At 40.6% G+C, this 27,405-nt stretch overlaps 1 protein-coding gene across 4 annotated transcripts in view; it reads left to right on the top strand.

The window, feature by feature from the left end:
* Window positions 1–27,405, top strand: part of DACH2 (dachshund family transcription factor 2) — a 249,971-nt gene that overhangs the window by 177,377 nt on the left and 45,189 nt on the right. For all 4 annotated transcript variants that reach the window (XM_039572249.1, XM_039572248.1, XM_039572251.1 and 1 more), the window contains exons 4-6: window positions 12,089–12,244; window positions 15,385–15,557; window positions 26,475–26,610. In XM_039572249.1, the coding sequence (XP_039428183.1) occupies window positions 12,089–12,244; window positions 15,385–15,557; window positions 26,475–26,610 (465 nt within the window). The remainder of the gene's footprint in view (window positions 1–12,088; window positions 12,245–15,384; window positions 15,558–26,474; window positions 26,611–27,405) is intronic.

Below are 27,405 nucleotides of genomic sequence, written 5' to 3'. Positions count from 1 at the left end.
TGCTGGAGAGAGGAACCTTTTGATATTGTTGTTCTCAGCATATAGCAGGGAGCCCTGGAAATGTGCTGAAATCCGTGGCCATTATCCCTGATCGTCAGTTACGGCTGTGTGCTGGCTCTGCTGGTCAAACACCACAAATTACAGCTCTTCAAGTCAACTTAATAAATGGTTGGTGCCGTTATACAACATCTCACCTTCAAAATTTAATCATCTGCAAATTGCAGAAATACTTCTTCAGTTACTTCTTTTTTCAGTTCTGGCTTTGCATTTAAGAAATTACAGTTACCTTTGTAATAAAATTCTTGGTTTAGCTTATAAATATTATTTAATACTGGTGCAGGTACCATTATAAAATGGGAAAATGAGCAGTTTAGGGTACAAAGAAATAAAGAAGAAACTCCAGCAGTCAAAAGGCTGTTGTGTGCTGTATACTTTCTCTTATAGAACCACAAAATCCTCAGTGTTGGAACAAGACCTCCAAGATCATTGAGTCCAAACTGGTGTTGTCTGATTTGATGCCTCAGCTTGGGTGATTCTTATTTTCAGAACTGAGAGAGGCAAAGCTGAACTCATGTTTAGCTCCATTGTTAACCACAGAGGCATTTGAACAGCAGTGAGAAGGGACTCTATAAAAATACAGGGTATTTTCTTAGGAAGAGCTTCCCCTAATCCCTTTCAGTCATCGTGAGTCGTGTCACTTTGGATGATTTGAGGACAGGATTTGGATGGAGAGAGAAGGAGCACTCACCTCTGAGGAAGGGCCATGTGATAAGGGAAGAAGAGGGAGTTACGGCAGTGTCTTCATGTGGAAGTGGGGAAACCAAGCAAAATGAACCTGGAAAACAGAGTATTTTATTATCAGCTTTTTGTCCTGTTCATGCCACTGTCAATTTTTTCATGTGTTTATTTCAGCTTCCTTTTTCCTTTTTTCCTTCTTCCTTTTTTCTTTTTTTTTTTTTTTTCTTTTTTCTTTTTTCTTTTTTCTTTTTTCTTTTTTCTTTTTTCTTTTTTCTTTTTTCCTTTTTTCTTTTTTCTTTTTTCTTTTTTCTTTTTTCTTTTTTCTTTTTTCTTTTTTCTTTTTCCTTTTTTTTCTTTTTCCTTTTTTTTCTTTTTCCTTTTTCCTTTTTCCTTTTTCCTTTTTCCTTTGTCCTTTTTCCTTTTTCCCTCCTTCTCCTTCTCCTTCTCCTTCTCCTTCTCCTTCTCCTTCTCCTTCTCCTTCTCCTTCTTCTCCTTCTCTTCTCCTTCTCACTGCCTTTTCCTACCTTTTACATTGTGGGAGTTCTTTACCTCACCACTCTTTCTGTGTAGGAATCCATGGAATTTGGGGAGCACTTTGGACACCTTTTCTCCTTTAGCCTGTGCTCCAGTGGGTCATCGCCCGCTTTTCCCTCTCCCCACCTCATTCCCTTTCCTTTCCCTTCCCTTCTGCACCCCCATCCTCCTCCCTTCCTGGCTGAGTGTGGGTCTCCATCCTGAGGTTGTTCCTCCAGGGCAGCTCTTGCTGTACCTGTGATGAGGAATGAGATGGGAGGGATCAGGCCAGGCTTCCTGGAGTTCCCAAAAGCTGAGGAGAGGAGGGTTTTGGGAAAGACCGGGCTCTTCACATGTGTAATGTATGCGCTTGGAATATTGCAGACTAACAAAAAAATCACTGTTCTGAGCTACGTGCTAAAACCTGGTTTTGCAGAAAGGAACAGTTTAACCTCAGCCAAATTTACAGCCTCACTAAGGCAAAACAAGGTCGATTTAAATAAATGTAAGTATAATTTTTTTTTTTTTCATCCTGGCATGTTTATCTCATAAAAAGTGAGCTATTTTTTTTGGCATTTGTAGAAACCTAATCCAAAATGAAAAAGTACATTAGGTAGAGTTAAATTGAAATGTTGGTTGACCTCCAGGTAGCAGGGAAGAGCACACTGTTGAGGTTGAGCAAGGTTTTTCTTCTGCAGAAAATCACTGGATTTTGCAGGAGTTCTGTGAGGCTGAAAAGAGATAATTTCAAGTGATTTTAGCTTTGAGAATTTACAAGAAACACTGTACTCTTTGTATTGTATAATAAAAAGCAGCTATATTGACAATTCATTACAAAATAAATCTACTAAATTGTTAATCTTTTAAGATACGTAACATTTGGCTTCTAAAATCTCTTCTGTGCACTGATACTGGGCTTTTGTCTTTATCTAAGGAGCATTTTTCAAGTAATCCATAAAATACTTTTTTTAAATAACTGGAGACAGCATGGATGCAGAAAAAAGTGCAGTTTCATGAAGCCTTTCATCTAAGACCTAACTAGGATAGAATCACCTGTACATGAAACCAGAAAATTAACATGTGCTGGGTAGTTGGGCAAACATGTCTGTAAGCCAAAGCTGCCTCTGCAAATACTGGATTTCTTTCTAAAAGGGATCTTGCATTATTTGACATTTATGAAAAACTGTTAAGAGTTTTATGTGAAACATGTAGTGGCATTTCTTGTGGCAAATGTATGTTACTTTACATTTATGTTAAACCCCATATGGGTGCATTTCTACATGTTTATGTATGAACGTATCTCAGTATATTTGAAATGAGAACTGCAAATCAGACTGCAGATTTGTGCCCTCTAATTTGGAGGTTTGTAGTCTGACCATGTTCACTTGAGATTTAAATATCTTCCAAGATATTCAAGCTTGATTACTTGGCCTCACCTGAATAATGTAGCTTAGAACTAAGGCTTTTATCTGAGTAGCTGTCTTTGTATTATGACTAAAAAATCTTACCACTTCCAAGATGTTTTGTAGAGGAAAATGTGTATTTTAGAAGTTTCAAAGGTTTTTTGGACCAGTATTTTTAAAAACTGGCATCATTTATAAAGTGGAGGTTCATCTGCAAACTGTGGGGCTTGGCTTTAGGGGGGATCATGGTTTGGGGTTGTTGCTTGACCAATTATGTGGGTAGAGGATATTTGCAGAACAGAGGTAATGAAGACATTTGGAGCTGTGGAATGACCAAGGCTGTCTGTGGCACTGAGGGAGCAGAATCCTTCACTTTTTGGACAAAGCCCTGGGCTTTGGAGCGCTGGGAATGCTGAGCTGGAACCACAGGTACTTTGCCGTAGGTGTGCTGGGACAAAATGCATCTCTTTAAAAACCTCAGCAGAGAGTGGGATCCTCTGTCCTTTTTCTTTTTAAACAGAAAACTGCCCAGAATCTCAGAAGTGAAAAACAGATCTTTAAGCTTTGCAAACTAAAGAGCTTTGGGAAGAGTGTATTTGTCATTACATTTAATTTGCACATACCTCACCAAAGAAAAGGCCAGGGGAGCCAGGCCGAGAACACAGCTGTACAGGCAGCTCAACTAATTGCCTCTCCATCCTCAACCTCATTTATCTTCATTTCTTCCCAATTATACCAAATTATCAATAGTCTCTGTTGCATCAGAGTCTTAATCCCCTTTATTCAGGCAGCATTAGATAGTGGCAGATGAATTCTTGGAGGGAGTCAGGGTAAACAGCCATGAAATGCCACCTCTGGCAGATGGCATTGCTCACAAGAAATGTGACAAAACATTTGGAATTTGTTACCAGGCATTGGTATGAGAAGGCAAGCTGTCAATATTTTTTTAAATGATAATCAAGGTGGTGCATACTTATACCACAAGCAGAAATGAATCCTGTCCAAAACCTCAAGCTTAGTTAAGTTTAGCTTGGCACTGTGCTATTCTGTTTTGTTGCAGAAACCTCTCACTTTCTCTTCTTAAGAAGTATTTTCACTTTATCAGGTATTGATATCAACAATTTAATAATGTTTGTTCTGATAGTAGTTGTTATTTATTGTTTTATATAGCTCAGAAAGAAATGCTAGTTTGAAGACAAGAGTATCCTTTACACAATAACAAGTTTCGGATGTATTTTCTTGAATGGTTTATTTGACATTGTTGATGATTTCTAGGGGTTTGATCTTCTCCTTAGAGAATCTAATGCAAAACTCCCACTGGTATTCCTGGAGGAGATGGGAATACCCAGTGGCCAGGCTTGCTGAAGGAGAAAAATGCTCTGAAAAACAAAGATGGATTGGATGTGTGGGATGTCCAAGTGCTGTGGTAGGAACCTATTCACATATTACTGTGAGCACAAATGAAAGTGGTTGGGGAAGGAAGTACAAAGTTGGCTGCTAAAGTAGTTCCAGGGGGGTTTTGTGTGTTATTTTTAGGCTGGCATTAAGTGGAACACAGTAGATGTCCCTGCTGACCTTTTGTGTGGATTGGGTTTCTCACGGGCTCTCTTGGTTCTGGCAGCGCTCTCAGTTGTTTGGAAATCAGAAGTGTTTAGTGCAAGGGATTGACTGTCAGATGTAAGAAACAGAGCACCTTCAGAATGGATGTGTACCTGGCCAGAGGTCCCATCCTGCCACAGCTTGGTGGAACTGTGCAAGAGGCTGCACTCACTGATCCTTTGTAGAAACTGGGACTGTGACACTGAATCTCACTAGAGCCCTTCTTCTACATAAAAATGTGTTGGGCATCCCTTGGCAGCCTCTCATTCTCTGGTAAAATCTCCAGTGAGTTTGGTGCAGATGCTGGAGGTTTGGAAGACTGTCCAGGTGTGTGTTAAGGCCACAGACTTTATTCTATACTTTGTATTATATGTAATTTTTTAGTATTAGGAGATTTTGAGAAGATTATAAATACATGATCCATTTATGTCACTGCAGATTAACTCAGCAGATTGCCATCTGTAACTTGAACTGTTCTTAATAATTATTTCAAAGAAATAGTAAATGGTGAATTGTTGAAGCTCAAGTAACCTGGGTTTGTAACAGTTACCTGTCTGCCCTGGATGTCAAGATATTCTCAAAGCCTCTCAGGGTCAAACTAAACTATCTGCCTAGTTACAGTCATGGTAAAAATACACAGTAGATGTATCTAAGTGGTTCTTTCAGTATGTTCTTAAATATGGGAGAATATTAAGTAATTTGAAACAAGACAGAAAATTGTAAATTGTGGTGAGTGAGGCTATGGGTGATGATCATCACTGGAATACAAATCCTGGTTCCCCGCTTGCTGGCTGCAGTGGTGGAGTTCAGAAGGATGTATGTTTTATCCTTTCTGGCAGGCAGCCCTGCAAACTGTATTCAAGATCTGAAAGTTAAGCTGTTTTATTTCTGGCTTGTGCATCATCAACAGTAATAAAAACATGACAGACCAGAATTTTGACCTTCTTTCTCTCTGTGAAATGAATGTGTTTCTGAAGGCAGGCTGTGGTCCTGCAGTAGAATACAGGTTTTTTGTTGATGGTCCTAAACCAGAAGAGATACCATGTTCTAGTACATCATTCTTATCTTTGTATAGAAAAATAAATAGCAATAAAGTCACGCAGTTGTTACTAAAAATGTACTTCACGTTCTATAGAAGAAACTGAATAGAGTTTCATAACTTAGTATTTAATCCACCACAAGAACTAGGAGATGTCAGGGGAAGACAACAAATGCCAAGTTAATCCTCCCAAAACACACCTTCAAATAACACAAGGTGGTTTTTCATACAGTGCAGGTACAGGTATCTAGCTCTGAGAGGTGCTTGTGAGTACCAGTGCATTTTAGTGACAATTTTTATAGGAGTTTATGTCTAAATTTCTGCCAATCTGATGTTTTGTCTTGTTAAATGTAACTTTCACAGGGTGCTGTGGTTGTGGAAGTTGAATCACTGAGGTGTATATGGTGTTCCAGAGTACAGCTGCCGGTACTGAAGGTGATACTGAAGTTGAATTGCTGCAGCCAGTTGTTCACCTACACTGGTCACAGAAAACAGTAGAAAATTCTTGGTTGTGTTTTAGGAGCATTTTTGTGGATAGAGTTTGCAGGGATGAATGGCTCTGTGTGGTGTGAGAGGGAGAACAGGTTTCCTGCTGTTCAGAGCCTTGGACACCGAGCACCTGGCTGTAATGGTGAGATTTCGTTTTGGCTGGAAAGGCCCATGCAAGGACAGCCACAGCTGCCAAGGTAACTGGCACTGAGGAGGCTCATCTGGGGCTGTGCTTCAGCACCAGAATCATCCATCAGCACGTTGAAACCTCAGAACACATTTCATTTACCACCTTCTTGTTTCTTTGTTCACTTTAAAGGAGGCAGTCGATGGTTTGGGAGGGATGGTTAGGTTCCTAGATAAATATTGCAGCTCTGCTTTTATCTTCTCAAAAAGTATCTTCCTGGAATTAATTGTTCTTAATTAAATTGGCATCAAATATTCTGACATATTCCCAGTTACCTTCAATGTCCTGTTTGCTGTGAAATAAACTTTGATTTTCCTGTCATCAAGACTTTCCGAGAAGTTTAGAAATGATATTCAGATTTCAGATGCCTTCTTATTGTGTAATTATCAACAGATTACTTCACCTAAGTCCTGACAGACATATTTTTTAAGTATGACTGACTGATGGACAGATTGGGAATTGCTGAATTAATGGGCACATTTCAAAGCCTTGGCAGGGCTAAGCAGTAATTACATCTGCTGAACCACTTGATAAGTTTTTGGAAGTAGCCCAGTAAAGCCATCACTGGATTTCTTGAGTTTTAATATCCTACCCTACACACTTTCATGGCTCTCTTGTAGGGCACAATCCAAAAGTTGATACAGCCAAATAGCCACAGGCAGACAAATCCATGGATTAAGGCTTTAGATGCATTGCAGATCTGCCATTTAGATTTTCAGATGGGTGTAATGATTTTGGGGGCTGATTAAAAATCTTCTTCCCATTTTTAAAGTCGAAAATTTCATTTGGGAGTAATAAGGGACCACACAAAGTGTCCACACTTGTGTGGCCTCTGTAAATAACATTATCTACTGCCAGTACAAGGGACAGAATTTGGGGTTAAATGGGTCGTAATCCTGACCCAGAGCAGTTTTATGGTTTTCTGACAGGAAACTGACAGGTGACCAGGTATGAGACCTGGGTGGTCTCTTCCTGACCTTCCTGCAGTGAGATTCTCAGTTTATCAAATATGACAAAAATTGTTTCTGACCTAATCTTATCTTCCTGGGACACTCAAAGGTTGATACCACGAAAATGTTGACGGAAAGTTGTAGGCGGAAATGTTTGTGCAGAGGATATTCTGTGTAGACGAGAAAAGTGAGCATTTTCCTCAATATCAGGGTGAGATTGGGATATTGGTAAAATAGTCTGGAACACCAGAAAACACAGGGATTAGGAGTGCTGGCAGAAAGGCCTGTGTTGTTTTGAGAGTAATGGGGTTCTGTATAATCCAAACATTTTTAAAGGCTCTGTATGTGCTGGACATTTAGGAAAGAAGTTAGAGGTGAGAAATACTTGGAATTACCAGTGCTGAAATAGCAATGCACTAAATACTTTTTTCTTTGCAGCTGTTGTTACGCTTAATATGCCCAACAGGATGAAAAATGTGTTTAAAAATAATTGGAGAATAAAATTGGCCACTGAAGATGGTATTGCTTTTTACAATTGGAGTTCAATTTTTCAGGAATGTATCACAACAAAAAGTAAAATGACAGACATAGATTGAAACAGTGTGGTTGTGGAATTCAAAGGTAGCTCTGACAGAGAGGATTTCATTTAGCTCAACCAGACAGATTTAAGGCTGATAAAATGAATTTGAAACCAAATGAAAAGAAACTGTCACTGAATTGAACTCTGATTGCTTTCTGGAGATCTTTCAATACCTAAAACCAAGACACTAATTTAATCACTACAGGTATGTCTTCACCAAAAAAAAAGAAAAAACCCAACAGATTTTGGGGTTTTGTTCTGAAGAACAGAAATGCACAGAGAGGCTTATTGCTAGAAAACTTTTGGCTTTAAGAGGTACCTTACCCAAAGTTAATGATGGATGAGTAGCAGCATTTTCAGAAAAAATGAAGCTGAGCTTATCACTCGCATTTCCTTCCAATAAATGAAACTTAAGCAGAGTCACTTCACTTACAGACCTGTATGTGATGGTAAATCACCTTCCAGTGGGGTTGTGGGGGTCTGTCACTGACAGCAGGTGTATGTATTGCTTGGGCTGAATTTCCCTGTTTATTCGTGGTACCTCTGATTTAACTCCTAGATTCACCTGATTTCTGCTTAGATTAACATTAGTGAGATTCATGCACTGGTAAATAACTTACCTCAAATAACCTGTTCAGACTGGTAAATACCAGGTTTAATTTATGATATAATAAATAACTGCCCACACCCACGTGGAGTCCATCTTCATCTGTGCCCTGCACTGCGTTTCCCTGGACAGTGCAGGCACTCAGGCCTTTCTTTAACCCATACTGTGCTTTTAGCTGCACATCTGAGAGCAGAGCTTGCACCACACCTCTGCTGTGTGCTCTGAACTGGGTGGGTGAAGCAGCCCTGACTTGTCTTCCCCTTTATCCTGGCTGTGGTCAGGTACCCACGAGCTCTGTGCGTGCACCTGCGAAGCATCAGAGCTCTGGGGGGACAGGTCCTCGTCTCTCTTTCCCTTCTCTAATGCTGAGTACAATCTGTTCTGGGACAAGATCGACCAGAATGCAAACAAGATAAGGAAAAATTACCTTTCTGTCCTTCAGTTTTATCTGTTGGAGGCAAGGTCATGTGGGTAGTGGGTAAGAGTGTCAAACGTAAAGCTTTTGGTAAAGTGTATAAATGATGTATTGGCATTTTGACAAATAACAGACTTCTGGGTGCTCTAATAATATTCCTGTGACACTCATGTATCAAGTTACTACTATTTTAAAATGAAATATTCTTTCTCATGTAAAATAAATAAAAAGTTGTATTTCTCTTCATATAAAAGAGGTAGGTCCCATTGCTCTTTTATCTCATTTTTCTTAGTAGTGTATGTTTGCTTTTTTCTATATATTTTCCCCCTTATGTTTTATATACCTAAAAGAAATCACTTGAAATAACATCTCTGTATATATTATAAGCTCATCATACAAAAGACAGGATTGAAAATTAGAAAAAAAAATTAAAATCAAAATGTGACATCTTTGCTTTATGGATGGCACCCATTTGGACAAAAAATGGCAATGAACAGAAATCTGAAAAATTGTGGTTAAACACGAATTTGAGGCATTAAGAAGGATTCAGTTTTTCTGGATGTATTCACTTCTAATTGTTATGGCAACAAAGAATTTGAAAATACACATTGATATGTTGCATGCCAGCTATGTATTTGCTGATCAAACATGCTGACAGCTGTGTCACCAAATAAGAAAATCGTGTGCTCAAAAATAAATACCTTTTTTTAACATTGCGTGGCATTTAAAGGACTGAGTATATCACCACAGGTTTGCATGTTACATACTTGCTTTACATGGTGAATTTGGTTCTGGCTTGCTGGACATTTATATGTAATCTTTTTCTTACCCTATGGGCATAGATGCTCCAGGGAAGAATGCAAATTTTCTTTTAAAATGGTTATTTTTTAGCTGTGCAAATGGACTGTGGGTAGGATGAATCAAAGCTCTGTGTGGTGTAGGGCACAGGAACAGGACCATGAGCCCTGACTCGTTTCCAGTTCAGTTTCCTCACTGGGGAGGAACTTCCTAATTCTGCCCCTCAGGTTTCCCAGTTGCAGCTGATCACCCTGCCCTTATAAAACACTCCACACCTGAGCAGTTCTAGGTAAAACTGTTCTAATTATTATTTTATTTTTAAGAGACTTCCTACTCCATAGTAAATGCAGTCCAGATGGAGAGATGGAGCTGTTATCTGTGGGGTACTGCAGGCTAAGGATGTATTTCATTTAACACCCACTTTTATTATACATCGTACACTTGGCTGTATTTTTTTCTTTCTCTAAGGAGAAGTGATAGGGAACATAAGAATACAGGAATGGTCTGTAGAGATAAGTGTATTGCAATTTATTCTTGTGTTGCTGGCACTGAATACTGGAGCAGATTTACAAGTGGAATTTGCAGAGGGAAAAAGTTATTATTGTCCCCATCTGTAAGGAGAACTGGTCCAGTGATTTGGACTGTGTGACATAATTTAAATTTGGTTTCCCCTTCCATTGCAGATTTCCTGGGTTTCCTTAAGCAAGTTGTTTTTCTTCACAGGGCAGTTCTCCATCTGTAAATTGGGAATAATGGAATTTTCCTCGGGAATGTGCAGTGGTTGTAGAGCTGGGCTCAGCGAACTGGTGGGGCTCTGGTACTGCAGCCTCAGGGCCATGAGGCTCTGAAAGTCAAGAGAAACTTCCAGAATTAACTAAATGAGCTGAGTTTAGACCGTCTGTGTTCAGGGCTGGAACTACCAGGGGCAGAGGAACACGGGGAGAGGGAAACTTTCTCAGATGCAGGCTCAGTTTTTTCTCTTCATTCAGGAATCTCCGTCAGACTGTCTTGGGCCTGATTTTTGTGGCCAGTGCCCTGATCTGAGAAGTTACAGCTACAAAATCTGTTCCTGAGCAAAAAATTCATGGAACAGTATGTGCATTTTTTGAGGAAGAATAGAGTGTAAGTGTCAAATTTGTTGACAAATCATATGGAGAAGATCAAAACTCACTAGATAAAATCAAATGCTCGACATTTCCTCAGAAAGTCCTTCGTAAATTACACATTTAACTTGTGAAACACACCAAATAATACCACCCCAGATTCACGATAGTCAAAGTGAACGACTTCTACACTATATAGCAGTCAAATGTTATTTGAAAGAGCCGATATACAGTATATTAAATAACAAAGATGCTGACACAGCCTCAACTGTAGTAGTTCTAATTACTGCACTACACCATGCTATATTATATCACATGGCATAATTTAGTGTATCTTTCTTTGTCAGTGTATTACTCATCATTTTACAAATTACAACTCTTTTATAGGAAGGTAATTCATACTTGGACATAGTGCTAAAATGATGGAGTGTTTTCCTTTTTTCTCAATCACTGATCTTTCAAACTTTTGCATTTAGCAGTATTAATCATGTTTATTAGCCAAGTGTTGTCATAAAGAATGGAATCTCTCTGTTACTTTCATATTCGATTAAAATGTTTTTTTGCTTTCTGCCTCTATCTGCTGCACTCCAGTAATCTATTTACTTACTCTAATTGAGATTCTTGTTCATAAATTCAAAACAAAATCAATACTGCAGTTGCATGTTTTTGTAACAATCTATAATCTAAGTGACAGTGTGGGGTGTACCTGAGAGGGGGGTGATCTTAAAATACCTTTTAACTCTAGAAATGTTCAATCTAACTTTTTTTAGGTGTTCTGTTTTGTGGACCAGATGTATTTTGGAATTCACTAACATGCTCTACTTAACCTGCTGTTTAAAAGGAATTTATTATGCAAGTGTGTAATACTGAAAAAACTACAGTCTGTAAAATTGCTGCAGAACACTGTGTCTTCAGCAGACCAGACAGAGATTCGAGACATCAAGTGCTCAGTTTTCTAGACTTTGTGTTTGCTGTAGACAGTAATTACTGTGCATAATAGATATCTGGACTCCTAAGCTGAAATTCCTGAATATTGATGATTTCCAAGCACAGCCTGTGGCCGGCTCATTTAACCCAGCCAAGTGAAGGATTTCACATGGGGCATCCCCAGGGTCAAGCCCAGCAGTGGAGGGGGAGCTACTGAAGCTCAAAGATAACAAAGCTCGAGGATAAACTGTTGTAAGCTCTTCAGGAGTGAATTTCAGCTGGAATGTGGTGTCACTGGAGGGAGGGAATGGCCGAGTGCCTCCAGGATTGGTAGTGCAGAGACCTGATGAGCACGAGGGTGGACTCAGATGGGTCTCTGGCAGGGACTGGTGGCCTCATGTCCTATGATAGCAGGAGATTGTGACTCAGCCTCTCAGATGTTCCTGTTCTGATAATTTACTTAATCATGACTGATGATTTCATCCTCAAACATTTAGCTTTTCCTGTTTCCAGAAACCAGTGTTTTGAAAGCTGGTGATGCTGAAAGCATCTAAAAATATTTTTTTCCCTGGTGCTTATTTATTAATTTAGCTTTTGAAAAATTCAGGTGTAGGTTCCAGGTGCTGTGCCTGTGCCAGGTGCTCAGCTGTGGTAAGGAGTGTTGGCTCATTGCTAACCAAGCAAAATGTCTCTAAATAAACGTACATGCCACTCATGGTTTGTTGTGCCCTGTTTTGCAGGTGGGAGTGAATCCTCCTGGGATAAAGACAAGCTCCAGTCTCCCATTACGACAGGATCCCAGCACAGCATTGGCCACCCCACACTGTCAGGGCAGTCGAGCCTTGGGAGTGCACACCCACTCAGCCCTCTCCAGCAGAACCACCTGCTCACCAACAGTACGTACTGGGATCCTGCTGGGAAAGAACTGCCTGGAGCCCCCCTGGGGCTGGGCTTGCCTTCCTTCCCAGCCTCAGGGAGGGGGGGGAAATGATGGGAGACACGTGAGTGACAGGAGGGTCAGTCCTTCCACTGCTGGCTGCACTTGAGCCTCATGTCCAAGCCACCCTCTGGGATCAGTCCAAGTCCAAGTGACTATTCCCTCTTGGAATAGTCACTCACTACTGGGTTTGGGACTGCTAATCTTTACTTGACATTTCCATGGCCTGGAATGAAAGGGAAAATAATCATAAACTTGCTTAAAATTTTAGCTATGTGAGAAAATTCTCTTCCAGATGAAAATGCTGACCCACCAAATAAAATAGGAGAGCAAGGAATAAATGCAAAATGTCCGGTTAAAAAAGGTCATCCACTGAACCCAGCTATCCAAAACAACTGGAATAAAATGACACAGGTTGGATTTGGAACTTACAGCTCCCTTTAAAGCCATCTCTTTTCTTTCCCTTAGGAAGGGAGCAGGTGGGAAGCCATCAGTTCCCCTTCTTTGTGCCCAAAGAGGGAAGGAAGGGAAGTAAAAACTTTTCCAAGAGAGACGTTTGGGATTAACATTTTAAAAATTAGTGAGGAATAAAGTTATTCCAGTGGTTGACGATGGATGAAGAATGAAAAGCTCATTATTTATGAACTCTTGTTGCTTGTTCAAGCTCTTCAACCTGAAAGTTCTGAAAGCTGATTTTTAGTGTTAGTTGTAGTGGATGAGTGACATTTCTGGCTCCTTACACAATTTGAGGAGTAGTCAGTTCATTGCTACCTCTGTCAGGCCCCAGACTTGAGTAAATCAAAGCTATTGAAGTGACTCCTACAAAACGTGTCTGCTTTGTTTGTGGGAAGGTATGGACCTGAGCATTTTGGGTCAAGTGCCAGTAGTCAAAAATCACCAGGTCCTAGAAGTCCAATTCTCTGTAGTTTATCCCTTCATTTTATATTCTTGCATAAGTCAATACCTGGATTTCTCTTACAGACAGGCATACTATGTTCTTTGCTCTTAAGGATATTTTCCAGTGGATTTTGTAGTAGTAGGTGAATGTCTATAGGCTGTTAAAGGGTTTACTGGATGTCAGACATTATGCCCAACGATTTGCAAGTGCAGGATATATTTTCCTCATAGTCCTCCGAAATGTTTGACGGATTGTGTCTTAAAACTGGTGATGTGCTGTTAAATTCTGTTTGTAGTTTGCATTTAGTTTGCATGTCAATTGGACTTTAAGTAGACATACAACTCAATGTGGCCAGATGGTGTCTGGGAGTTTTGGAACTCTATAGAGGATGAGGAAAGATTATTGGGCTGTTAAGGGAGATCTGCAGGGGAACAAAGGCTTATGGATGCAGGCACTGGAGGGGATTTTCAGTGTGGTTTGAAATGAGGGGAGATGTATGTGGGCCTTGCTTATTGCCTATCATAATTAATATTGGCGTGGATCATCATATAAAATAGAGAGTGAGTCATTAGACATCACAGTTGTTGATCATGATATGCTCATGTTAAACAGAAATAGTGTGGGAGCTGGGAATAGTGCAATTCTGCCTTTCCTGGTGGGCACCGTGGTGTTTTTATATCACTGGAGTCAAATTCTATAGGAATAACATAAGATATGTCAGTCAGTGATATTTTTTATTGTTAGTTCTGTCATACACCAAAATGATGACTGGCCTTCTCCTTTAAAATAGTTAGGATAGAGCCAAAAGTTAAAAACTTTTTAACAATAAACAATCTCAATGGTAAGTGGTAATGACTAGCTTTATGTTTGTGTTATTTAATACTTACACCTGAATTTTTTTGATGAGGATTTCTAATCTAAATGTCATTTAGAAAAATGGCAAGACATTTTAGTCTGGCAGAATGAGTCATCCTATTCTTTTTTCTGAGAAATTAATTTTGGCCCTAAAGTAGCTATCTTCAAGTGGTTCCTCTAAAGAGCTCTTGAATGCACAGTAACCTGGAACAATTTTTTGAGTCAGTTGGTGTCTTGGTCTTGCTTTCCAGTGCAGTCATTACTAAATACAAGAAGTAATATACATGCTGAAATGGATATTAATGAAGTATGAGAATCCAATTCTTGCTAGCAGTAACTTCACCTTTTTGGCAATGTCAAGATCTGCAAGTTCGTCCAAATAAATTTCATACCTTCTTATATTGGTTTATATCCGTAGCAGAAGACAATTTAAAGTGACATTTTGAAAATTAAAACCTCTGGCAACAATTTTAACCTCTCATTACATGTTGCAGTTCACAGACCTTCTGTACAATCGTTCAGTGGTGTCTGTAGTCCATGCCACAGCCTCCTGGATTCAAAAAAGAGAGTATAAGGATTTAGTGTGACATTGCTGAGAAGTGGTAATAGGAAGAGGAGTTGGTAGGAGTGTATGATCAGATAAAATTATTAATAAATTATCATCTGATGTATTGGAAAACACGCAAATTATATGCATGTTTTGTGGGGGGTTTTTTTCTTTATTTCTCTTACTAAGGAGATCACTGAACTGGTACATTCATTTTGTGTCACTCCCCAGCTGTGTGTTCCTCTCCCCAGCACAAACCAGCCTTTCCTGGGCTGCACAGACAGTTATGCCTACGGAACCCTGGAATTGTTAGGATGTACTGCTGTTGGGTGTGAGTGGTGGATGTGGCAGTGGGGTTATGGGCCCTACAGCGTGTGTCAGTGACGTGGTGGATGTGCCAGTGGGACGTGGGTCCTACAGGGTGTCTCAGTGACGTGGTGGATGTGGCAGTGGGGTTATGGGCCCTGCAGGGTGTCTCAGTGATGTGGTGGATGTGGCAGTGGGACATGGGCCCTGCAGGGTGTCTCAGTGACGTGGTGGATGTGGCAGTGGGGTTATGGGCCCTACAGGGTGTCTCAGTGATGTGGTGGATGTGGCAGTGGGACATGGGCCCTACAGGGTGTCTCAGTGACGTGGTGGATGTGGCAGTGGGGTGTGGGCCCTGCAGGGTGTCTCAGTGATGTGGTGGATGTGGCAGTGGGGTTATGGGCCCTGCAGGGTGTCTCAGTGATGTGGTGGATGTGGCAGTGGGACGTGGGCCCTACAGGGTGTCCGAGTGACGTGGCCGTGCTCTCCGCAGGGATAGACCTGCCCTTCATGATGATGCCGCACCCCCTGCTCCCCGTCAGCCTCCCCCCGGCCTCGGTGGCCATGGCCATGAACCAGATGAACCATCTCAACACCATCGCCAACATGGCAGCGGCGGCGCAGATGCACAGCCCCCTCTCCAGGGCTGGGGCCTCCGTCATCAAGGTAAGGCACCTCTCCCACCTGCTCAAAGCTGCTCCTCTTGGCTTACAGAGCATTTGCAGTGACCCTCTCAGGGAGGAGGAGGATGGGGCTGTGAGGTCACACTGCTCCCTGGGCTGCTCCCGACACTGAGCAGCACCCACCACTGCAGCCAAGAGGTTGAGCTGCTCTCATCTGTCAATAAGTCTGTCATGTAATTAAAAATGGACACTAACACTCGCTACAGGCTAGAGTAAGATCTGTGAAAGCTCAGTAACTCCTCTAAAACGTTGTTTGAAGTCGAACTTAAGAGAAAATACTGTACGACATGACAGGAATTTTAGTGCACTGCAATTCCAGAGCAGGTAAATAGCGGAGAAAATCATCACAAGTACCGTAGTGAGGCTGTGGAACATAACAGGAACTCCAGTGCAGTGCAAATCCAGAACCTCAGAAAATTATCACAAGTACTTTAGTGAGTAGAGTCTCTGGTAGCCAAACCTGAACTTCCTTCTGGTTGGTTAAAACATGTTTGTATTTTGAAAGGCTTGTTGTAGTCTCTACCAAGCAGGTTGTTCAGAAAGTTTCTTGCCTTTGTGGAGAGCTGCTGTCCTGCCACACACTCAAAAATGCATTAAAACAAGAAATTTTCCAAGTAGAAGTGTGTGGGCTCAGTGCATGTGAAGGATTGGTGTGATGGGATTCTCTAAAACAGTGTGTCCACTTACTGAGCAAAAATTAAAGGTGTTAGCAGTCTGACTTGTGTGTGTATGTCCATGCACATGTGGGTTTCTTGTTGACAAAGTAAAATGTTGTCAGCTTTGAAAGTTCATTAGTTTAGTCCATTTTTCTTTCAGTTTAAATACATGAGTCTATAGAGCTATCTGTTCTGGAAAGTAAATGTCTTCATTTCAATATTTGTGCTCATTTACAGTCATGTATCCTTGTCACTCTGGAACCTGAGTTGCTTTATTCTAACAGCTCACTGATGTGCTGAACATATCTTTATTGTAAAACATATTAATTATAGCGATTCATTATTTTTTCATTGAGCAAGTTCCTATTTCCAACATTACAGGCCAGTTGTGAGGATACATTAGTGAGGGTTGTGTTGTACTTCCTTTTGTCACAGGTTGGTGCTGCAGGAGATTTTGTGTCTAAATCAAGCAGGGAAAGAAACTCACAGTACCCAAGCACATTTTTCTTGTTCATGCCTGTATGTTCTGCTAGCAACATCCTCTCAATGGGGACAGCAAATGTCTCTCATCACATCCCTGCAGTAAAATACTGCATCCCTCTGAGGTTGCTGAGGTTTTGGAGAGGTTTGTTTTCCTTCTGATTTTCTTTCTGGCCCTGAGCAGCTCCAAAATTGCCTCAGGGTGTTTTTCTTTTTTACTGAGAGTCCACTTCCAGATTAGGGCAAATGTTGTTCTGAATGCATTGGTTTTGTTGACTTTTTTTTTTTTTCCCCTTGGATTCTGGGGAGGTTCAGAAAATTCAGGGGTGACATTTCTCATTAGGATCCCTACTCAGGATTAAGATCTGTAAAAACTTCTCTTTATCATCAGTGTTCCTGAACAGTTGTTGGCTGGATGGGGAAAACGTCTCTTTGTGATGTCCAGCTGTCCATTAGGTAATGGAAGTCATTAAATTGTTAGATGTTAGTTGAGGTTCCATTAATTTCAAACCATAACCTTTTCTTTACCTGTTCAGAGACCTCTTGACAAAACCCTAATTTAAACTGCAGTGGAATATTTGTAGCAGAAGTAAACTTGCAGAAGCTTTGGTTGTATTCTAAATGTTACCAGTATGTCAAAATGAAGATTAAATACATATTTGTAAAATGCTAGTACTTTGTAATTTAAACTGCAGTTTTTGCAGGCATTTGGGTTTCAGGGTGTGATTTAGCAGGCCCTTGCTGATGTGAGTTACTCATTTACAGCAATTTTTTCCCCCAACACCCGCACTAGAGGATACACAGCATCTCCACAGCAACACGAGGTCTCACCAGCACTCTGGTGGGAATTATTTCCTCTCATTTTGCAGAGGAAAATGCACCAGTAGCCAGCATGACAGAGGCAGAGTGTGCATCCTTTGCTGTGTTACTCTCACCTGTCAAGCGGTGCTGCACCTTTCTCTAGTTTGTTCCGAGTTCTGAGACTGTAGATGAATTTTATTACAGTGTGAAGCTCCTTTTGTCCTTCCTTCCTTCCCTTATGTACAATCACCCAGCACAGAATGATGACCAGTTAACATGAAATTCTTGTACAAAATGAAACGTGTAAACAAAAAGCATTGCTGCTCCTGCTGTCAGTAATACTTTTATTATAGGACATTGTTGAAGTGCATTTAATAAGTACAAAACAAGGTAAGTTTTCAGTAGAATGCCATCCCAGCATCATGTTTTTACTTAAAATAGGAGAAAGGAATCAAATATATCGAGTGTGTGTCTGTTTCCATAGTCTGATGACTAAAATACCACTTGGCCTGTTTTCTATAGGTGTGAGAATCAGCTGCTTTATAAGGTTTTGAATGAAGTCATTATGCTTTTTATATCACGTTTGCCATTTAGAAATAAGCTGTTCTACCAAGATATGCATGATCAGCAAAGTTAACATTTAGTGCTCTAGAAAGAAATGTCATAACTATGAAACTTGATTTCTCCCTGACAGGAACACCATAAATTAGGGAGGCACAATGGCCAGGCTCACAAAACCTTCTTAGCCATCTATAACGTGATGTGATGTGATTATAGCAGCACCAGCAGCGCTGTGGCCAGAGTCCTGGCAGTGCCCCTGTGATAAATCCAGCCTTACAGGGATTTACTGCACATCTGAAGGAGCTTGCTGTGTTTGAAACTTTGCTCAAATGGCTCAGAAGAATCTCTATTACTGGGGGTCTCATAGGGCAAAAGCAAAGTTTGACAGCAACACTGACTTCATCACTCTCTCTATTCTCCCTCTTGCATCCATTGTCCTGTTAGTTCTTTTTTTTTCCCAGAGCTGTTCTTCAGCTGGACTTGCTCTGCAATCCAGAAATGGTGTCAAATGAGAACCAGTCTGGGGTGGAATTTGGCTGAGTACACTTGAGTACACATGGTTTGGGCTAGAAAGAGCATTGAATGCTTAAGGCCAGGTTGGACGGAGCATCCTGGTCTAGTGGAAGGTGTCCCTGCCCATGGCAAGGGTGGGATGAGGTGACCTTTAAGGTCTTTCAAACCCAAACCTATCTGTGATTCTGTGAATAAATGCAGCAGTTTACTATCATAATATCCTGAAACTCATAAAAATCTACTCAGTGACAACATTTTCAGGTGTTCAGAAGGAAAGTTTGGATGAGCACTTTACAGAAAAGTGAAAGGATTTTTCACTGATGTTTGTAAAACACGCAGCTCCAGAGAGCAGTAGCTGCAGAGTGTGAAGATTTTTATTTTACAGTGCACCTGTAACAAATATGACCTTACATGACTAAAAACATACTGGTTTACACAAGTTCAGCCAAAAAGCAGGGAGAGGTCAGGGGAGAGGTTTGGGGTTAGGAAAGTGAAGGGAGGGCTGGCAGGAGCCAGAGCTGGAGCTGTGGCTGTGATAATCTTTGTTCACTGAAAAGCCACTTTCCCAGATGTCCTTGGGAACAGGCTGGTGGGAAATACCGTAGTTAGGCTGAGCTTGAAATTGTGGGAACCGGAACCAAACCCAAACCAGGGGCCTCGAGCTGCGCCTTTTGTGTTGGATATGCAAAGAGTACTGAGAGTAATGAGGCAAAACTTCATGCCAGAGATTTGGGACTTGTTTTCTCCCAAATTTTCCTTGCTTCTGGTTTTAGTTACCTGACATATTTTACACTCTCCTTGCTCCTCCTGCTCACGTCTCACCCTCTTCCTCCTCATGCTCCCTCCCTTTCCTTCTGGCAAACAGCCTCTTTGGAGCTGCTGAGGGATGTGCTTCTCCCGAGTAGGAGTAGTTCTGAAAATTGGTTTCCTGCTGTCCATTTTTCTTCTGTTGTCATCCCCTCATGCTTGCTGTATTCCTGCTTTCCTCTCATTCTTTCTTGCTCTCATCAAGGTCCCAGCAACAAATAAATGGTGCTTTTCTTGAGTGCAAATGGGAAACACAGAAAAAAGGAGAAGTAATTAAAATGCTTTTAAAAAAAAATTAAAGCATTTTCATATTTCAGAATTCCTTGAGAATTTCAGCCCAATGTACTTTAGAAACTAATCTGACAAACAGAGCAAAGCATTATTTGAACAATGGGATCTGGACATGCAGTAGAGATTTTTGAGTCTTCTTCTCTTTGAGTTTTGTTTTTCTCCTGATTTTGTGGGATTTGTAAAGGATATATATGACATGATTTTAAATTCCCTGAAGAGAATACAGATGGGCTGTGTAATTATTGCTGAGAGGTGCTATTTTCTGTGTGCTCTACAACTCACATTCGTAATATTTACCTGACAGCCAGAAAAATGTGGCCATCTGAGAATTCTCTGAAACACTTCTTCTCACAATAGAAACATTTCCCACTACAGGCTTTGTAACATAAGTAATTTCATATCTCTCTGTGCATTCAATCCATTATGAATTGTTTTCAGAATATTGCAACATCTATAAAATAAAACTTCTCTACAATGTGTGTGATTTTTCTCAACGTTAGATTTATTCTGTCCTGTTCCATGGCACGTGTTCATTGCTGGCAGCTGATTCCTGATAGCCCAGGAATGGGACTGGGATATGTTAGGAGAGTGACGTGTGAGTCACAGGAGTTTGTTTGTTTCTTATAAGGTTAATTTCTGTGGCTGTATTTGAGGCGGAGGAGAAGTGAGTGTTTGTATCTCTTTACTCACTGATTCAGAGAAATTACTCTGTTTAGGGATGTTCAGATCCTTTCAAATGGCATTAGATACCCTTCTCATCTCCTCCTCTGGAGGGAGGCTGTCCCTCTCCCTGCAGTGCCAGGAACGCCTGCCTCCTTACCACCCTCATAGGGAGGTTTTAAGCATTGAATACTTATTTTAAACTTCCAAGTGGAAAAAAAATCCAGTCAGAAACACCTCTTTTTGCAGAGCTTGCAAAGGAAAATTGTTAGGCCAAGCACATTTAAGCTCTTAGTTCTGGCTCAGATCTTTTTAGTATTAGCTTAGTCATTTGCATTTGTCCTTAATAACTAATATGGCTCTCACGTAGATGAGGTAGAGCATTATCATCATTAGTCCTGCCTTTCCTCCCTTCCATGGCAGCCCTGGGTGAAACAATTCAGGAGAGGGGCACAAGTACCAGGTTTCCACTGTGAGATCCTTTCCAGTTTCAGGCACTGTTGTGCTCTCAGATTGAAAGTAAAACGTCAAGATCTTAATCCAGGAGTGAAGGTTTCCATGGCTGTCCCAGTGACTGCTAATTTAAGAAATGGGGAAGAAGGCAGCTCCTGTTTGGCTGTTTCCCAGCACCATCTGATTAGCTGCACTTCTCTGTTTGGCTGAGCAGCTGGCAATTAATGGATTGATAGGAAGTAGTCACAAGGTAATGGAATTAGTGAGTGAACATCTGGTATTAAATTCAGTAAATGTAGGAGTTTTTATGATTTCTTAAATTCTGTGAGAAAATAATTGCCAGTTGACTACAACTGAAACAACTACATGTACACAGTGAAAAAAAATCACATTTTAAATGGCAAAGTACATATTTTAAGCGAATGACTTCCCAATACACTGCAAAAGATGAATGGGATCCAGCTGGCTTTCAGACACACAGATCCTATCTTGGTTTTTAGACCAGCTGTTTACCTCATTCATCTCCAGTACCTACAGCAATCACAGGTACTCTAGGTAGCTCAGAAGACTAACAAGTCAGCCCCAGTCTCTGTGTGCTCATTTCCAGGGTGGAATGACTCAAAATCCAAACCAAACTGCCCTTCTCTAGCCTGGAAACAGTGAGTGTGACCATCCCAGTTCTTGTTGGCATCAGTTCAGGTGTAGCACAGCTCCAGCTTCCTGTGGCAGGGCTGGATTTTTCCTTAGAAAAGCCTAAATTCAGGAGTCCATCAGTTAAGGGCTGTAAAGTATAGAAAACTATTAAAAATGTGCTGGTTATTAGAATTCAGACAGCATTAGTATCAACTAAGGTCAATTGGAAAGAAATACGTCTTAGTGTTAACTACAAAAAGGAAGTTTTAGCAATTCAGGTCTTTGCTGACTGAAGTTGTGAATTGCATTAACTTTTCTTACTCTTCTCACTTGCTGAGGATGGGATTCAGCCAGGGAGGGGGGAGCAGAGGTAGCTCAGCAGGGAATTGGGGCTGGAGGTGGGGAAGGCTGCAGGCACACTCTGCCCGCCCGTCCTGGCTTCACAGACCCCTCCAGAGGAGTCAGACTTTGGTTTCTAAAATTTTTTTATTACTGTGTTGTCCATTTTGAGAATATGAATGGAGATTTTGCGACCACTGGGAGGTCGAGGTGTGGCACAATAAACATCCCAGTGGGGAACCAGTGTGCAAATTAATGCTGGGATTTTTTGTGCCAGAGCCCATGAACTCTTTTCTTCCAACATGGCCAACATCAGCTTGAAATCTTTCTTACAGTACTTGGAAACTCTAATCTAGGCCTAAAACCAGTAGAATCTCCATTTTTCCTTTCTTTCCATTTCACTAGAGAGGGTGAATTCCAGCCACTGCAGAGCCCTGTAGAGTAGAACAGCAGTAGCTCAGTTAAATATGAAATATTAAGATAAATGTCTGAATAAAACATCCAGGACTCAGACAAACTTCCAAAACCTGCTTGTCAGCAGTGAAATGCCATTAAATCCTCCAGGAACTCATTAATAGATTAACATTTGGAAGAGTAATTACAACTACATTACAACTAACAATAAAGAAAAATAAAAAGGAAAACCCAGCAGCATCATTTCTGTAAACTCTTGACATAAAATGAAGATCAATACTATAAAAAAATCAGAGGTAAGGAATTAAGGTCAAGATGATTATGTCAAAAATAGGTAAGCTGTTCATATATATTTCAAATAAAACTTGTGTGGATGCAACTACTGTGTAGTGTTTCCTATTAATGGTGTGGAATACTCCCTCACAGGGGAGAGAAGAGGGATATTGAGCTGAAATCAAGGATCTGTCTGGAAATTGGGTGAGTTCATGACTTCAGTGCCGTTAAACTAAATCACAACTAAAATTAACAATGTCAAGCTCTGTAGCTACATTTTCTGAGGCAGAGAAGGACACTGATCTTTAGTGAGACAAATATATTACCCTTCAAGAGGATTAAATACTGGAAAAGTCCTTTTTGAGAATTTATGTTACAGCTCTGTAAAGGAAGGAAAAAAGATGAGATAAAGTAGGTACTGTAGGTAGATAAATAGGGGAGATCTTGAGAAATGTTTTCATTTTTCATAAAATTCTCACAATCTGTAGAATCCTTATGTATAATTCATTAAATTATAACCTGGAATATTAATCTTGCAAATTTATGAATAGGAAGAAGTATAAATGGAGAAAACAGTACTTTATTTAGGGATGTTCCTTTATTACTGTGAATTTGCCTAGCGTGGGACCAGGCTGCCCTGCAGGGTGCAGGGGAACAGAGCCATTTTCAAGGGGAAAAAAAATAGAATATATGAAAAGGAACAAGGTTGTGAAATACATAGATGAATAATGGAATGAAGTCATCAATGTGTAAACCAAAATGTTAAGGTTTTAGATTTGCAATTTTCCTATTTAAATGCCCTCATTGATTTGTTACAAATACTGTTAACCCTGTATTTGGAAAATGGTGAGGACATTATCACTTGTGTTCTCATTTGTAATAAAATAGATTAACTTGCTGTGAAATTTTAACTAGGCTGAGACACAACAGTAGCTACCTAATGAACCAGAGCACATTGCTGTTAAGTAGCTAAATAGATGCATACTGATTACAGGACTGAAAAATGGATCTGTTTACTAGCAAAAGAAGAGTCTGCTCACAGCATTATTCATTATAGTAGGGGAAATTCAGCACATTTCCACACAAACATTGAGAAATGGACAATTTCTTGATCCATGTGCACGCTCACATGATGATACTCCATCCTCATTTGGAGCACATATGATACAGAGGGAATTTCAGCTCCTTTGTTGCTTATAGGGAAAACTCTGCCTTCCCTGTGCAGGTAAATTTGTGTAACTGGTAAGACATTAGGTGGCATAATCAACTAATTCTCATAGAAAGTGACTCATTGTGTGATTAAGAATGACATTACTATTTGACGCTTCTGCCTGAAGATTTCAAACCAAGACCCTGAGTTTGAAGGCAAATTATTCACAGCAGAGATTATTTCATAGTGAGAGACAATGGGAAATGCAGTTACCAGAAGGAGCCGGAGTACTTTGCTTTTCCAAATCATCAGCTTTTGAATTACTCAAATAACTCCCATTTAAGATGACATATATGGCTGTTTGTGTGATATCTAAGTGTTAATTCCTAGTCATATTTGTTCATAGGGTTTTTTTGCAGAACAGTTGGCATGTCCTCTCCTTGGCTATTCATTTTCATGGTTGCAGTAGACAATGAAATTTACTTAAACTATGCACTCCTCTGTAAAATGAATCATTTCAAAATGATATCTTAATTGTAAATGGAGTGCTCTTTGCGGTAAAAAGAGAGGAAATAGTGCCAAAGAGGACTGCTCAAACTGAAATCCAGGCAAATGAAATTGCAGAGTTGTAACCTGTTAGCAGGAACCTATTTGGAAGCTATTATTTGCATGAAGGTAAAAAACACACAGGACTTATGGACAGGATTGCATGTGTATGAGTCATTGTTATTTAGGACAGTACTTCTTGGGGTAAGAATGTGACTTTTAAAAGCAACTCAGTAAGCAGCACATCCACAAAGTCTCTACTCATCTGTTCATCTCAGTAGCATCTAAATGCTCTCTTTTGGAGACCAAAAGGAAGAAAACACAGGAGACTTTAAGATCAGTGACTTGGGCTTGTTTTTTCCCACAGAGTTTGAAAATTAATTTGTATAAAACCATTCAGTTTTCAAAATTACAAAAACTTGTGACTCAACGTAATAGACTGATATCTGTTAAATATTAGCATTAAAAGTCTCCCTTTAAGATCTATTAGTTACTGTATGTTGGTTAAATAACAGATAATTAGTGAAACTGATCCATTGAGGATTAACAGCTATGTAATAGATACACATCTGCTACATGGTTTTGAGGCTGGGTTGTTACTTACTGTGCAGTAACAATCCTATTAAAACCACATCCAGTACCACATTCTCAGCTGCTGTGGTTGGAATAGGGAAATGCCATCCCATGCTCTGAGGAGGATCCAACCTCATGTTCCCTCTGCATAACTCTCAGAAGTGTGTGTAAATACAAAGATGAGTGTGGCTTAGAGGGGTGGTTTTAATGAGTAACAGAATATTCTTGTTGATCTGGCTGGCAGTGCAATTAATGAATTGCCCTGATACATCCAAACAGCAGCTTTTATATCAGGTATTTATAATGGAAGAATTTCTAGGAACCACCATGCTCTTCCCAAAGCTACATTACTGATTCAGGCTTCCACCTAGAAAATTGCATTAAAAGTTCGGATGCTACTGAGTTTATTTTCCAGAGCACACAGTAAATTGGTACCAAGCAGCCAGACTGACTATTCCTAATGAAACATCTTTAGAATAGGTTAGACAGGAGGAAAGATTGCAAAGTTCCTTTGAGACAACTTTCCCAGATGAGCTGTAATTGTGATTTTTAGTGAGGTAGAGGCAAGAAAAATCTCTTTTTTTAAAAAAAAGAAGGTAATATTTCAGTTCTGGGTTTCCACAGGAAGCAGCTGAAGGCCAGGGATGAGGGCAGCTCCAAAGGTTTGGTTTCTGGAGTTCTGTAAATTCAACCATTTCTTCTCGTTAGTGTCTCTGCCTTGGAACTACACCCTCAAGGACTTTAACAGAGGTTTTAAGACAATAAAGGCATTTTAAGAGAAGAACATCTGAAGTATCTCAGGCCCTGATTGTCCCTTTCAGAAGATTCTCATTTTCTGCTGGTTCTGGTAACAAGAATGAAGGGCCCTGGAATTTCTAATTAAAAGTGTATGTGTGGAAACACTGGGTTGGAAGGATCTCAAGTGGTCTCACAGTCTCTTGTCTTAAGACAGGATGAATTTTTACTTATGCCTTGCTTGTTCCTAAAGGTTTTTCCTGATGAAAATTCCATGGCATCTTCAGGCAATTTGCAAGTCTAGATACACAGAAATGCAGAATTTCACTTTGCCTTTTTTTTTTTATTATTTCTTAACCCTTTTTTTTCTCCGTACCTCAAGTACCATAAATATTTAAATTAGAGGTTAATACCAAAGTTTCATGTGCAAGTATAAACATAAGAACTTGAAAGCAGTTTTGGTTAGCCAGTGATGCTTTTCATGCAAGAGGGGAGTTCTTACCAGTGCCATAGCTTCTGTCATTTGTCCAGGTGCTACCCTGAGAAGATACTGGTGTAATTTATTCAGGTACAGATTCTAGTTACAAATTAACAAGTAAGTACAGATTCTAATTACAAATTTGACTGCATTTAGTGATAGTTCAGTCGAACGCTGGATTGTTTATTTGAAATGTGACTCACATGGCAATATTTCTACCTGTAGACTAAAAGTAGTTTGTGAAAGCAACATGAAAGGATATTCTATATGTTCCTACGTGTGAAAAACTTAGAACATAAAAAGTTGCCAACAAGAAAAAGGTGGCAAATGATAAGCTAAGCTCAGACACGTTGCTTGTAGAAGCCTGTATTGGTTTTGGCTGTAGATGACTATAGTGCTCTTAAGACATGAGTTCTATTCACTGTTTACTTCAGAAAGACCATTTGTTATCATTACTTTCAAGCCTCATTTTTCGTTTGAACTCTGGTGAAGCCCGTGAATGAGATGTCACAGGCCTTGCTTTGCTTCTGTTTGCAGGAGAGGATCCAGGACAGCCCTTCCCCGGCGCCGTCCCTGGAGGACAGCCAGCGGCCCGGCAGCCACGCGTCCTCCCACCCCAGCAGCAGCGTGTCCAGCTCCCCGTCCCAGCTGGACAACACTCCCGACAGGATCGGTCAGTGCCCACCCACAGCCTTGCTTCCCCACCTCAGCCACTTGAGAAGTTTGTTGAGGCCAATATTTATTTGCTGGGGGACTCGCAGGAAGGGCTCACTTGCTATGAAATACCCAGAAAGTTCCATTCCTGTGGGTTTTTAATTAAGTTCATCACTCAGCAAAGCCCAGCCCCTCGGATTCCCCTGTGCCAGTGTCCCGTGCACAGAGGGATCACCCTCGTACCCTTCCCTGGTACAGCCAGCTCCTCTTGCATGCTGGGGTAGGGAAGTGCTGCTCAAGGCACCTGCAGTTGAAAAAGAGCAAGGTATCTTTTCCTTCATATGTGTGTGAGGAAAGTCACAGATTATATGATGACTTCTTTGTTCCAAAAACCTCCTTGTGCCCACACATTCCTTCATCACCCTGAGGCTGAGGCCTTTCTGGCTTTTTTGGTCTCTCCAGCACAGCTTTCACAGCCTGTGCACTATCGATTAAAATGCTAATTCAGTCTAGAGGAAGTTTAGATCCTATTCGTGGTGCTTCCAAGAGGGATCTAGGGCAAGTCAATTAACATCTCTTCACGTCAGTGTGTGTCAACACTGCTGTCTCCTCATGGCCTGGAGCCCGTGCAGGCATTGCTGAGCCAGATTTAAGCCACAAAAGCCATGCACTCTGTGTGAGTCACTGGAGAATTCCCTCCCCTCCACAAACTACTCAGCTGCTTCCTGGGATTTTGCAGTTCTGACCCTGGTTCTTGCAGCAGCACCAGGGCACTGCCCAGCACAGTGGATAGAACCTGAATTCTTTGCCTAAA

This window comes from Corvus cornix, chromosome 4A (genome assembly GCF_000738735.6).
Source record: "Corvus cornix cornix isolate S_Up_H32 chromosome 4A, ASM73873v5, whole genome shotgun sequence".
Classification (NCBI taxonomy): Eukaryota; Metazoa; Chordata; class Aves; order Passeriformes; family Corvidae; genus Corvus; species Corvus cornix.
The sequence above is the reverse complement of the archived record's forward strand: the minus strand, read 5'-3'. Positions and strand labels throughout refer to the sequence as shown.